This window comes from Austrofundulus limnaeus, unplaced genomic scaffold, assembly GCF_001266775.1.
Source record: "Austrofundulus limnaeus strain Quisiro unplaced genomic scaffold, Austrofundulus_limnaeus-1.0 Scaffold16, whole genome shotgun sequence".
Lineage (NCBI taxonomy): Eukaryota > Metazoa > Chordata > Actinopteri > Cyprinodontiformes > Rivulidae > Austrofundulus > Austrofundulus limnaeus.
Window position 1 is genome coordinate 643,119 of NW_013952418.1, and position 14,797 is coordinate 657,915.

At 39.9% G+C, this 14,797-nt stretch overlaps 1 protein-coding gene across 1 annotated transcript; it reads left to right on the plus strand.

Moving 5' to 3' along the window:
• Positions 1-1,651: 1,651 nt before the first annotated feature.
• Positions 1,652-8,613, plus strand: ercc3 (excision repair cross-complementation group 3; the record flags this gene model as incomplete). The annotated part of the gene is given in 14 exon segments (XM_014003017.1): positions 1,652-1,851; positions 3,147-3,383; positions 3,464-3,513; positions 3,583-3,718; positions 3,801-3,971; positions 4,041-4,245; positions 5,493-5,807; positions 5,897-6,081; positions 6,157-6,359; positions 6,441-6,537; positions 7,550-7,667; positions 7,742-7,860; positions 7,933-8,082; positions 8,252-8,613. Coding segments are annotated over 14 exon segments (2,324 nt in total), but the record flags the coding sequence as incomplete, so codon positions are not given.
• Between the last annotated feature and the right edge of the window lie 6,184 nt (positions 8,614-14,797).

Here is a 14,797-nt window from a genome sequence, read left to right on the forward strand (position 1 = left end):
CTTTCTTGGAGTGACCTGATATGTTTCCACTGAGTAAATTCGGCTGACCTTTTCTAATTGATTACTTAAACGACTGTGATGAGATTTCTGTCTTAGAGGAGGTTAGTTGCCTGCGATGGGTYGGTACAGACAGCACAACGTTAATCCAATGTGTGGGGAACGTGAATAAATCTGACCCCTGACAGTTCACCTTCCATCTGAAGATGTGACAGATGGTGCATCGGTAACACGCAGAACTTGATCTTCAACATAAGTCGTCCCTCCCTGTCCAGATAAAAAAAACAGTGCTGAAGCTTCATCAAGTAGCCCAACCCCGTGTCTCATTGTCACAATATTCAACCATCGTCTTCAGAATCCATGACGGGAGCGAGTTCTGGTGGTTTGGACACAGAACCAGTCGATTAAATTAGATCTTTATAGATTTGGCTATATGACATCTCTCCTACAGTTTGGTATCCTCCTCTGGTTGAAGAAGTGAAAACCTTAAATATTCGTTTTCCAAAGATACACTACATGTAAATTTAAAAATGAATGTTCATTTCATGGTTAATTTTGTCCGATGTGTACTGTATTTTAAATCAAAATAGCTCCTAAACAAACAATATTTTTGCTTTTAAGCTTTTCAATGATCGATGGTTCTCAAACTTTACAGCTTTTGACCCGGTAGCAGAGACCAGTGCCCCMAGTTATTTTTGGTTGATACCTTTTGGAATAAGAACAATTCCTGTCAGACAGCACTTTTCTGAGATGCTGCGTATCTTCTGCAGAACTCAACGATAAATTATTAAGASTCCTTTAATGATCAAAGGTATTTCTAATTTATAAAATACATTTTCCACATCAACACTTGGTGTCAGAAGTGGAATCACTTTGTAACAATGCTTCTTTTATCCGTTTTCAAGTTCACTAACTGCATGTTTTTTAACAATTCAGACCAAAAAATGTTTGTCAATTTTAAATGTAATTATTCTAAAAAAGTACTTTTAAAAACACCTCCTTGATGTTTCAGGACCCACAGTGGGTTCCTAACTTGAACTTTGGAAACCGATAATTTCAGGTCAGGTGCGATACACGTCATCAATTTTAAGGTTGATAGGAAAGATCAAACATTAAGTAGACCCTAATATGTTAAAACCGAAAAATTAGATTTAAAATCTTTATCAAATTCCCTTTCTAATGAAACYAATTTTATGAAAATGGGCCCAGTAGTTCCTGAGATAAATGGGGTTGAAAATGGGCAGACATATCTGTTTTAGCCATAAATCCCAACATTTGGGGCGACCATATCTCTTGAACCAGTGGTCTGATTGACCTAAAATTTGAGATCCAGAGCTGTGGGATCACCATTGACATACAGTATACGTCAAGTTTAATCAAAATCTAAGATGGTCGAGTTACATTTTCCTCCTTTTTTAAGGTGGTTTGACAGGAATGACCCAGCTAAATGAGGTAAATAGGCTAAGCGTAGACTTGATGAGAGGCAGAAAAATTAACTTTTTCCTGGACAATCATAAAGACAGATTAAAATTAAAATAAATAAATTAAAACACTTTTCAAGACTAGAGGTMTCCTACATGTTAAAGGAATTAGGGTGGTTCAGTAAGGGTGATAAGTAGCTGCCCAACTTGTTCGCTTGTCTGTCGGTCTGCAGAAAAGAAGTCCAAGAAAAGGTATTATGAGGAAGACGACGATGATGAAGAGGTGCCAGGTAACGAGTCTCAGGAGGCCGTGCCCGCCGCCGCAGGGAAGCAGGTGGACGAGTCGGACACAAAACGTGACGAGTACGGAGCCAAAGACTACCGCTCCCAGATGCAGCTGAAGAACGACCATTCCTCACGTCCGCTCTGGGTGGTAAGGAACTTTTTTTTTTGTTTGTTTTTGTTTCCATTGGTGGGCGTGGCTYTGCTAATCAGCTAACAGCTAATAGTAGAACTGATTTGTCATTTAACAGATTAGCTTTTCCACTAACTTTTAGCAGACCAACTGCGTTCCGTTTACATCGTATTCCCGGTGTTGTACGAATTTCAGTTCCCCTGTGAAAATATGTTCCCCCTAGTGGTTAACCTTAGAGAGAATCACTGGTCCAGGCATAACGTCAGACCAATCCTATGAGGGAGGCGCTTCGGAGGCGCATCCAACACAGGGGGGAACAGATTTTCACAGGGGAACTGAATTTCGTACAACACCGGAACTGGTAAATGGTAGTGATGTCATTTCCCAACAAGCCAAATGAAATTGAATTCCAGTTTGCCGACAGGTGATTGTATTGCTGCCGCTAACCTAGCTACAACACTGCTACAATGTAAACAATGACAAAAAGAGAGCTCTACTACATATGTCATGCAAAAAACATTGATTTTAATACGTACAGTATTGCACAGAAAACACAGTACTTGTGCGAGTGATTAAAAGTGCACAAAAAATTAAGCAAGATAATTAATAGTAAAAGTTACGGAGCTACTTTCTAAAGCTTCGAGTAGCCGCCATCTTGAAATCGAAACTGGGGGCAGTTTGATTTCTTCCACTTTACGAGTGGAATATTACCACTGGAGGGGGYGTTCCAGTTTAAATCTACCACTGGGAACTGGGAAATTACCACTTCCCAGGACTACTGGGATGCAGTCTGCTAACTGCTTACTAACAAGCTAACATCAACAGGTTTGTGTCCGTCCCACCAGTCTTCAGCTCAAAGTGGACGAAAACGTGAGACAGATTAAGGGACAGTCAAATTTGTGGTTAGCAGTTAATGTTAGCGTCTGCTAATTTATGAAGACGTGTGACGCAGACTGAGTGACGGTCGTATTAACTGTTAGCAGTTAGCATTTAGCCTCTGCTAATATGAAGATGTGTGATGCAGACTCAGTGACAGTTGCATTAGCGGTTAGCGGTTAGTGTTAGCTTCTGATAATTTTTGAAGACTTTTGATGCAGATTGTCAGTCGTCTTAGTGGTTAGCCATTATCGGTTAACGTTAGCTTCAGTCCATTTTTACTTGCTCAGCTGTTTAGCATTAGCTTYCWCTAATTTGATTTACATTTTAAGCRGTTTAGTTTTAGCGAATGTATATTTTCAGCTTCGCTAACTCGTAATCTGCTAACTAACTTGGTCAGCTGTGCCCACCACTGCTCTGTTCTTGTTCTTCTCCAGGCTCCAGACGGACACATCTTTTTGGAAGCCTTTTCTCCGGTGTATAAATACGCCCAGGACTTTTTAGTGGCCATCGCAGAGCCGGTGTGCAGGCCGAATCATGTCCACGAGTACAAGCTGACCGCGTACTCGCTGTACGCAGCTGTTAGCGTGGGGTTACAGACGTCTGATATTATCGAGTACCTGCAGAAGCTCAGCAAGACTTCTGTTCCTGATGGAATCGTCCAGTTTATTAAGGTTTCATTGATTTAAAATGTTATTTTAACGTTTTTAAACTCATTGTTTTTGCTTTTATTCACTCGTTTTATTGTTTTCAGCTTTGCACTGTGAGCTACGGGAAAGTCAAGCTTGTGCTCAAACACAACAGGTAAAATCACTCAGTGTTTTTTTTTGTTTTCACCTTCATTCTCACTTGTTTATTTTCTGTCACTCTCAGGTATTTTGTTGAAAGCACCTTCCCTGACGTGATCCAGCGCCTTCTGCAGGACAACGTGATCCGAGAATGTCGTCTGCGGGGTGCGGACGGAGGGGACACGGAGCTGATTACTGAAGTTATTCACAGCAAGTCAGCCGTACGCTCATCTCATTTTCTTTTCTTTAAATTATTTTATTTTGTTGCAAAGTGTGAAACAATCATTGTTTTTTTCCTGACAGATCTCTAAGTTTGTCCCAGATAAAGGAGGTCCTTCCACCTCGCAGCAGCTTGGTGATGGACAAACTTCAAACCAACAGGTCCCCGAGGACATCTTCAGCTACTATGAGCAGATGGATAAGGACGAAGAGGAAGAGGAGGAAACTCAGACCGTCTCCTTTGAAATTCGCCAGGTACGACTTTCAGCGTTTCCACAACTGGCTTCCACAAACCGTCGGGCTGATTACAGCTCATCTCTGCAGGAGATGATCGAGGAGCTACAGAAGCGCTGCATCCAGCTGGAGTACCCCCTCCTCGCTGAATACGACTTTCGAAACGACTCGGTCAACCCGGACATCAACATCGACCTGAAGCCCACCGCCGTGCTGCGACCGTACCAGGAGAAGAGTCTCCGCAAGATGTTTGGAAACGGCCGCGCTCGATCGGGAGTCATCGTGCTGCCGTGCGGTGAGAGAAACCATTCAGCGATTTAAAAAATGGAGAAATGACAAATTCTGATGAAATTGAGCATAACCGCCGAGAGACGSATGAAGTGTTTGAGCTAAAATGAGCATAATGCTAGCTAAATGTTTAGACAAAATTCTAGCTAACTGCTAATTGAAATAGAATGCTACCCAAAAGCTTWAAGGAGCATAATGCTAGTTAAAAGTTCAGAGAAACCATGTTAATTTAATTGTGCTAAATTAAGAACAATGCAAGCTAAAAGCAAAAAGTATCAAAATGCTAGCTAAATGCTAAGAGAAAAAGAATGCTACCCAAAAGCTACAAGTAGTGTAATGTTAGCTAAAATGTAAGGGAAACTATGATAGATAAAAAAAAATGTTATCTAAAAGCTTAAAGAGACAAAGTGCTAGCTAAAAACTAAGAAAGAAGCTGAATGCAAGCTAGAAGCTATAAAAACAAGTATGCTAGCTATAAGAAACTGAATGCAAGCTAAAAGAAAAAAGTATCAAAATACTATCTAAGCGCTCAGACACAAATGCTAGCTAAATGCTAAGAGAAAAAGAATGCTATCCAAAAGCTACAAGTAGTGTAATGTTAGCTAAAATGTAAGGGAAGCAATGATAGCTAAAAAATAATAATAATAACAAAATGTTATCTAAAAGCTTAAAGAGACAAAGTGTTAGCTAAAAACTAAGAGAAGCTGAATGCAAGCTAGAAGCTATAAAAACAAGTAAGCTAGCTATAAGAAACAATGCAAGCTAAAAGCAAAAAGTATCAAAACGCTMTCTAAGCGCTCAGACACAAATGCTAGCTAAATGCTAAGAGAAAAAGAATGCTACCCAAAAGCTACAAGTAGTATAATGTTAGCTAAAATGTAAGGGAAGCAATGATAGCTAAAAAAATGTTATCTAAAAGCTTAAAGAGACAAAGTGCTAGCTAAAAAATAAGAGAAGCTGAATGCAAGCTAGAAGCTATAAAAACAAGTATGCTAGYTATAAGAAACTGAATGCAAGCTAAAAGGCAAAAGTAGCAAAACACTAGGTAATAGTCAAATTAACTAAAGGCTAGCTAAAAGTAACAAAGGGCTTACTGAAAACATAAAAGCAAAAGGCTAACTAAAAGCTAAAACAGTAAAGCATTAGCTAATAGTAGCAAAAGGCCTCATTTGTTTCTTTGGGGAACATATGTTTAAATAAAGTTAAGTATTTTGAAAAGTCACAAAAACTAAACGTCTCAGTTCTGACTCTCAGGAGCGGGGAAGTCTCTGGTGGGCGTGACGGCAGCGTCCACGGTGCGAAAGCGCTGCCTGGTGCTGGGCAACTCCTCGGTGTCCGTGGAGCAGTGGAAGGCCCAGTTCAAGATGTGGTCCACCATCGACGACTCGCAGATCTGCCGCTTCACCTCCGACGCCAAGGACAAGCCCATCGGCTGCTCGGTGGCCATCAGCACCTACTCCATGCTGGGTCACACSACCAAGAGGTCCTGGGAGGCCGAGAAGGTCATGGAGTGGATGAGGAGCCAGGAGTGGGGACTCATGATCCTGGACGAGGTGCACACCATCCCCGGTGAGACGAAYCRAAACACGACACCTAGTTTTGTTTTGATGCAGCCGGACTGTGACGGTTCTTTAAATCTGTTGTTCTTTTTTTTTCAGCTAAGATGTTCCGCCGCGTCCTGACCATCGTCCAGGCTCACTGCAAACTGGGCCTCACCGCTACGCTGGTCAGGGARGACGACAAGATCGTGGACCTGAACTTCCTAATCGGGCCTAAACTGTATGAAGCCAACTGGATGGAGCTGCAGAACAACGGTTACATCGCCAAAGTCCAGTGTGCTGAGGTGAGTCTTCATCGCTTACAGACAGGAAGTTGTGTYRAAAACACAACAGCTGACGTGTCCGTGTTTGTGTTTTAGGTGTGGTGTCCGATGTCCCCGGAGTTTTACAGAGAATACGTGGCCATTCAGACCAAGAAGCGCATTCTGCTCTACACCATGAACCCCAACAAGTTCCGGGCCTGCCAGTTCCTCATTCGCTTCCACGAGCGGCGCAATGACAAGATCATCGTTTTCGCMGACAACGTGTTCGCCCTGAAGGAATACGCCATCCGCCTCAACAAGTAACGCMGTCAACCAGAAGGCTTTGTGAATATTTTAACACGGTAACTTTAAATCTGCTTGTTTTTATCTTCCATCCTCAGGCCGTACATCTACGGTCCCACCTCTCAGGGAGAACGGATGCAGATTTTACAGAATTTCAAACACAACCCCAAGATCAACACTATATTCATCTCCAAGGTACGGAGTGAAGCCAGAGGACACCTGGACCCAAACACTACAAGCTAAACAAAGCTTAACATAGCCAAACACAAAGTAAAACAAGTATAGCACACTAGCTTAAAGCTAAACAAAGCTAAACGTAGCAAGACGCAAAGTAAGACAAGTAGAATCCTAGCTGAAAGCTCAACTAAGCTAAGCTAAACGTAGCAAAACACAAAGTAAAACAAGTAGAGCACGCTAAACAAAGCTAAGCTAAAAGTAGTAAGACAAAGTAAAAAAAGTAGAACACTAGCTAAAAGCTAAATAAAGCTGAGCTAATAGCACAGCACTAATAAAAGCTAAACACAGCTAAGCTAATAGTACAGCGCTAACTAAAAGCYAAACAAAGCTAAGCTAAACATAGCAAGAAACAAAGTAAAACAAGTACAACACTAGTTAAAAGCTAAACAAAGCTAAGCTAAAAGGAATAAGTCAAAGTAAAACAAGTAGAATACTAGCTAAAAGCTAAATAAAGCTAAGCTAATAGCACAGCACTAACTAAAAGCTAAACAAAGCTAAGCTAATAGCACTGTACTAACTAAAAGTTAAACAAAGCTAAGCTAAAAGTAGTAAGACACAAAGTAAAACAAGTAGAATACTAGCTAAAAGCTAAACAAAACTAAGCTAATAGCACAGCACTTACTGAAAGCGAAACAAAGCTAAGCCAGTAGCACAGCACTAACTAAAAGCTAAACAAAGCTAAGCTAATAGTAGCAAAAAAAACAAACAAATTAAAACAAGTACAACACTAGCTAAAGGAAGTAGAAGACTAAAATGGGGTAAAAACACATGCTTAAAGCTAAACACTAGCTGAAAGGTGACATTAGCTAAATGCTAGCCAAAACCAGCAAATCATAGTTAAAGGGTAAAATTTGGAACACAAGCTAAAGGGGCAAACACAAGTTAAAAATAGTCAAACACTAGCTAARACAAGCTAACCCTAGCTAATAAAGAGCAGAACAGTAAAAGGTGTCTTTGAATGTGTGATCAGGTTGGAGACACTTCCTTCGACTTGCCAGAAGCCAACGTTCTGATCCAGATCTCCTCCCACGGCGGGTCTCGYCGACAGGAAGCTCAGAGACTTGGTCGAGTCCTGAGAGCGAAGAAAGGTTGGTCTCATAAAAACAGAAATAAACCGTCCAATCAGCGAAAGAAGACCTCACTCCTTCGTCTGCTCTGCTAGGGATGGTGGCCGAGGAGTACAACGCGTATTTCTACTCTCTGGTGTCCCAGGACACCCAGGAGATGGCGTATTCCACCAAGAGGCAGAGGTTCCTGGTGGACCAAGGCTACAGCTTTAAGGTTCACTCACTTCCTGTCCTCCTTCTACGTTTGTTTTCATGGTCTGAGCGTGTTCTCGTTCATGTTCTACAGGTGATCACAAAGTTAGCAGGTATGGAGGAGGAGAACCTGATGTTCTCCACCAGGGAGGACCAGCAGCAGCTGCTCCAGAAGGTCCTCTCTGCCTCAGACCTGGACGCCGAGGAGGAAGTGGTGGCGGGAGAAGTCGGCGTTCGACCGCAGGTGAGAACCAAAACACGGGACGGTTTTTCACATCCAGAAAATAAAGAGTCATCCAGGTTTTTATGKCTCTGAGACAAGTTTGTAATCTGAGGAACCGATTGAGTTCATCAGGGCTTTTATTGTGAAAAAAAACTGAAAGGTTTGATAAAAGATCGTCTTCCTTTTCCAGTTTTCGAGGCGAGCAGGCACCATGAGCTCCATGTCAGGCGCAGACGATGCCGTTTATATGGAGTATCAGAGCCGGGGCAGCAAAGCCTCAGCAGCTGGCAAAAGTGTTCACCCCCTCTTCAAACGCTTCAGGAAGTAGATCTGCTGAACCAAGATACTTCAAAATAAAACGTCTGTCAGCAGCATGAGAAGAAAAAAAACATTTTATGTTGAAGTGACTGAGTTTGAAGCCTTTCTGTTTGACTCTTGGCTTCTTGTTGTTTTTTGGGTCATGTTGGCCTCTTAAATATCAAACAAACCATTAAAAATCTGAAAGTGTGCTTTTATTTATGGAGTTTTTAAATAAAAAAAGACTGAATGAATCATAGTTTTGTCATTTTTAATTTTATTATTGTTCTCTTGCTCCTAATAAGCCTTTATTTTCTTGTTGTTGTTAGCTAGAGGCAGCAGAATGCTAAGCTTGATCTTGATCTTACTGCTGCATTTGATACAGTAGATCACGACATTTTAATATCAAGGCTGGAGACTTTGTTGGTATGAAAGGTACAGTTTTAAAATGGCTTAGATGCTACTTGTCTAACAGAAGCTTCTCGGTCCAGTTGGGACAGCTGTTTTCATCTGTTGCTCACCTTCAGTATGGAGTACCTCAAGGCTCCATATTAGGGCCAATTTTATTTTCATTGTACTTGCTCCCCCTGGGATCTATTTTTCGCAAATATAACGTGTCATACCATTTTTATGCTGATGACATTCAGGTCTATCTTCCATTAAGATCTAGCAGATCCCAGTCTGTAAATAGGTTACTTGAATGCTTAAAAGATGTGAGAGCATGGATGGACCTGAACTTTCTTTATCTTAATGATAAAAAGACAGAGGTCATTTTATTCGGTAACTCTGATAAACTGATAGGATGCAGTAGTGCTGTTGGACCACTGGACCCTTTGTCTGGCCGTGTGTCTGTTAGAAACCTTGGGGTGTTTTTGGATTCTGATTTTAAATTGAAAGAACAGGTCAGTGCAGTAGTCCAGTCTAGCTTTTATCATTTGAGACTGATAAGTAAAGTCAAGGATTACCTGCCTCATAATGCACTTGAGAGGGTAATTCATGCTTTTATCACTTCTAGACTGGACTACTGCAACTCTCTTTATTGTGGGATGGATCAGTCTTTGGTTCGTCGTCTACAGCTGGTTCAGAACTCAGCTGCCTGTTTATTAACAGGGACAAGACGTCGTGAACACATCACTCCAATTCTGAATTCTCTTCACTGGTTGCCTGTTTCTTTTAGAATTGTTTTTAAGATTTAGTTTTTAAATGTCTAAATGGTTTGGCACCTCATTATCTCACTGAGCTTTTACAGCCTCACATTCCAAATAGATTTCTGAGATCTGTAAATCAAAAGCTTTTGGTTGTTCCCAGGTCTCGGCTCGTGACCAGGGGAGACAGAGCCTTTTCAGTTGCAGGACCTCGGCTCTGGAACAACCTCCCACTGTCTGTGAGGTCTGCTGGGTCTCTAAATGAGTTTAAGTCTCTGTTAAAAACTCATCTGTTTAAACAGGCTGAAGAGTCTGAAGAGCAGGATCATTAGGCCAGCCTTTGCTGTTTTGTTTGATTTTATTGTTCATTTTATTACTGTACTTTGTTCTTTGTTTTTATTTCATGCACCTGTACAGCACTTTGGTTTTTATTGTGCTTTATAAATAAACGATGATGATGATGATGAAGCTAAAAGAAATAGATCACTGGCTAAAAGGTGAAAAAAGTTAGCTAAAAGTACCAAAAGTCTAGATAAATCGAGCAAAACAAAAAGTTAAAAAATTCAGATCATTAGCTACAATGAGCAAAACATCAGCTAAAAGCTAAACAAGCTATTCAAATGTTGAACTTGGACTTCAATATCTCTGTGTATAAAAATAGACTAAAAACCAACTTTTGATTTTGAAATGTTAAATTTGAGTGATTTTAAATTTATATAGATTTTTCTTATTTTTGTACGTGTTTTGATGTGTTTTTGTTTAAATCGAATTTTGATGATGGTTTTTGTATTGATATTTTTTTCCATTATTTTTATTTGAGTAGCTATTTTAATTTTATTTTATAGTTTTTTACTGTTGTGTTGTAGTCTGATTTGATTGGGAGTGGTTTTTACATAAGCCTATTCAAGCTTTTACCCTTCCCTTGCACCTGAAATATCTCTTTTTGAATTGTTGTCTTCTTTTTTTTTACTTTTTGCATTAAATCAAATAAAATCAAAGTAGAACAAGGGTTAGATCAAGACATAACAATCTAGTAAAAGCTTAGGAATCTTAACACTAGCTAAAAGAATTGGAAAACTAGCTAAATGGTAAAATGTTAAAAAGGAAAAATATTAGCTAAAGCTATCAAGAGGCTGTCTAAAACTAGCAAAACACTAATTAAAAGATAAAAAGCACAACACTAGCTAAATGGAACAAATCATTACCTAAAATCTAAAAGGATCAAAGCACTAAAAGCAAAAGGTTAAAATAGCAAGACACAAGGCAAAATTAGCATAAAACTAGCCTAAACATTAGCTTAAAGCTTTAAACAGCAGAATGCTAACTTTAAGGAGCAAAACTCTAGCTGAAAGGTTAAAAATGAGAAATGTTAGCGGAAACTAGCAAAACTCCAGTACAAAGGTAAAACAGCAGAACACTAACAAATAGAGCATCGCTTTAGCTAAAAGAACCAAATCAAAAACTAAACTAAGCCAAATCTAAGCTAAAAGTAGAAAAATGCAAGGTAAAAAGTACAACATTAGCTAATTATTAGCTAAAACTAACAAAGCACAACAAAAAGGTAAAAAAAACTCTAGCTGAAAGGAGCAAAGCTAATAACTAAAAGGACCTAAGCACTTACTAAAAGCTAAACGAAGCCAAATGTCAACTAAAAGTAGCAAAATGCTAAGTAAAACAAGTAGAACATTAGCTAAAACAATCAGAACATTAGCTAAAACGTTTAGCAGCATAATGGTTAGCTCTGGTGCCACATAGCAAGAAAGTTTGGGGTTCAATCCCCGGTTCAGACCCAGGATCATTCTGTGTTGTGTTTGCCTGTTCTCATGTTTGTGAAGGTTTTCTCTGGGTACTCCGGGTTTTCCCCACAGACCAAAAACATGTACGTTCTGCTGCCCACGGGCCTGCCTTACAAGAGATCTGTGATCTGAACAGGATGTGCCTGTTTAAAAAAAGGTCAATTAATAAAAGAACAAACATGAGCTAAAAGCTAAATGAACTTAAAGGATATCTCAAAGAACATTTATCAATTTGCTAAAAAGCCTTAATCCTTTCATCCTGTTACGTGACCTGAAGTTTCCTCTTTTAAAAACGCCCTGAAAGGTGGTTGATCATGTAACTGGGCTGTGTGAGGATGTTGGTTATCTCCTGAATCACACGACGGACTTTAATGAAAATATGAATCAGATTCAAGATGGCCGCCACAGCTACTAAATACAAAATGTCAGTAACTCTGTTTTTTTTTTTTTTGACAAAACTGAGGTGAAATTTGTCGAGGTAGGATCATACATTACAATCTGTAAAAAGTGTGTTAAAACAAAATAAACACAAAGTATAAAAGAAACAGTGCCAGCCGAGTCATGGATTCAGGTTTTCTAATTCACAGGATTCTTTTTTTTCTCTTTTGTGAGTAAATGGAGGAAAAACCCTTGAATGAAAGCCAGGGATGGAGGAGGGAAGAAACRTGAGAGAGAAGAAATGCTTCCTTCTGCACATTTTTTTATGACTTGACKATGTTCCAAAAAGAAATTCTAGAGTCCAGTGTCTTGTGTAAGCTCATAAAAGTGTGGGAAAACACCAGCTTCTCCTCAGATGGCCTTTACCAGAGTACAGGACACACGATTAAAGAGTCCTCAGGAAACCTGGGTCTTAGAGGACTCAATTAAAGTAGATTTAAACCAAAGTGATTATGGAGAAATAAAAGCTGAATCCAATTATAGCACAAGGCGGCGGGCAGACGCCGTGATCTGAAATGAGGTGACTGAAGTCATTAAGCTGTAAACGTAGTAAGAACAGTCTGGATTTAAAAAAAAACATGGGCTAAAGCTGAACTAGCTAAAAAGGTCTAAAAGTAAAATGTGTTCTGAACTTGTGATGTAACAGATCCCTGAATTTAGCTTTAATGATATTTTATAATGCCATTTTTACAAAAAGTAATATAAAAAATGCAATGCTCAAAAGAGAGAAACCCGGACCTCCTTCTTCTCAGACCCTCTCCATCTCCGTCTGGAGGACCCCAAAGTGTTCCAGATAGGATCCTTCCAGAGTGTTCTGGGCCTCTTCCTCCATCGTAGCGGTCAGAGACCCATCCCTCCACCTGTTGCCCACCTTGGCTCACCCGCATCAAAGCCCACCTTAAAGTTTTGACCAATCGCGCAACACCTTATGCAATCCCCCTGGAGAAAAAAAGCTCCGYCCCCGACAAACCTTTGAGCACGGAATGTTTAGAGATGGGAACCAGTGGTGGGCAAAGTTCCCCTTAATCAGCTAGCAGCTAATAGCAGATTAGCTTCTCCACGAGCCAACTTTAAGTACGCTAACAGCGAACTAACAAACTAAGATCAACAGGTTTATCAGTCCAACCAGTCTTCATTTCAAAGGGGACCAAGGCTGCGTCTAAAACGGTGGGCCGGGTCCTCTGAAGGCCGAATTTGTCGGCCGCTTCTGTCACAGCGCTGTGACAGAGGCTGTCCAAATCCAAAGACTCCTTCGATGCGGCCGACAAATACGTCCTTCCTTTGGCCCGAATCGAAGGACTGGTCTGATGGATCCTTCCCGGCCCAGCATTTCCCATAAAGTCTTGTGGCGCGACGGGGGATATTTTAATGCKTGTAATGGCGGACGAAGCGAGAGAAAAGAACGTTTTAAATAAAAATATGGCGATATAAAAATTAAAAATTTCAAGTAGTTGTGTAGTTAATGCTTTTATCATTTGCATAGACATGTTTTCAAATATTATTTTAATCAGAAAAAAAATTTGCGAAATAGACATGCACCTACGGCGGGTCCAGTAGTTCTTCAAATATTACCTTTAAGTTAATTTTATTGTTTTGTGATGTTAATAACATTAAAATGTTTATATTTTTCTAATTTCGATATAATTTTGGTTAGCGTCGTCACTGTTGCTAGGCGATAACACGTATGCCGGGGTTAGGAYAGGAGGCTAAACCGTCAAAATTCACAGCCACTTTTTTTTTGGTCATCCTGGTCTGCCAAGGACCTGGCCAACCTTGACCGGGTAGGCTGGGTCCTTCGGAGGACCCAGCCTTGGACACAGCACCAAGACTGACAGTCCTCTTAGCTGTTAACAATTAGCTGTTAGTATTAGCTTCCTCTAACTTGGGTTTTGACAGCTTTAAGTATGTTAACAGCTAACTAACAAGCTAACATCCACAGTTCTGTGTCAATCCCACCAGTCTTCAGCTCAAAGGAGACCAAGACGTGACACAGATTGAGTGATAGTCGTCTTAGCTGTTAGCGGCTAATGTTAGATTCCGCTAATTTAGGTTTTGACAACTTGAAGGCTAACAGCTTTCAAGGCTAACAGACATTCGTCTTACCGTTTACAAATTAGCTGTTAGTTAGCTTTTGCTAAATTAGTTTTTATCAACTTGTGTGTGGCTAACAAATTGTGCTAACAAACAATCTAACATCAGCAGGTTTGTTTGAGTCCCACCAGTGTTCAGCCCAAACAAGACGAAGACGTTTTTCAATCCTCTTAGCGGTTAGCAATTAGCAGTTAGTGTTAGCGTTTGCTAATTTTTGAACATGTGACGCAGACTGACAGCCATATTGGCGGTTAGTAATTAGCTGTTTAGCATGAGCTTCTGATTAGCATTAGCGTACTTTATCAAATTCAAGTTAGCGAAGCTAAGTTTTTGGTTAGCGGTGGCCACCACTGCCCGGATTTTGCGGACCCATTAGTCGTATCGTTCCTTACGGTCGAAACCGTTCTTGGAGCTAACGTAAAAATAAAATCTACTGAGTTCAGACTGCTTTTTAAAAGCATCTCGAGCAGATGGCTGTGGGCTTTTGTGTGGGATTTAACTGCAGGTTGGAAACTTGAGGTGAAGACATGTTTATCATCATCATCATTATCATCGTTTATTTATAAAGCACAATAAAAACCAAAGTGCTGTACAGGTTCATAAAATAAAAACAACGAACAAAGTACAGTAATAAAATGAACAATAAAATCAAACAAAACAGCAAAGGTTGGCCTAATGAACCTGCTCTTCAGACTCAAATGCCTGTTTAAACAGATGAGTTTTTAACAGAGACTTGAACTCATTTAGAGTTTATGTTTGGTCATGTTTGTTTGTTTACTTTATTTCAATCGTGAATTGAAATATAAATACAAAACAAGTCATCCAATAATAATAATGAAAAAATCTAAATAAAAGAGACCTAATAAAACAAGAGACTTGAACTCATTTAGAGTTTGTTTGGTCATGTTTGTTTGTTTACTTTATTTCAATCGTGAATTGAAATATGAATACAAAACAAGTCATCCAATA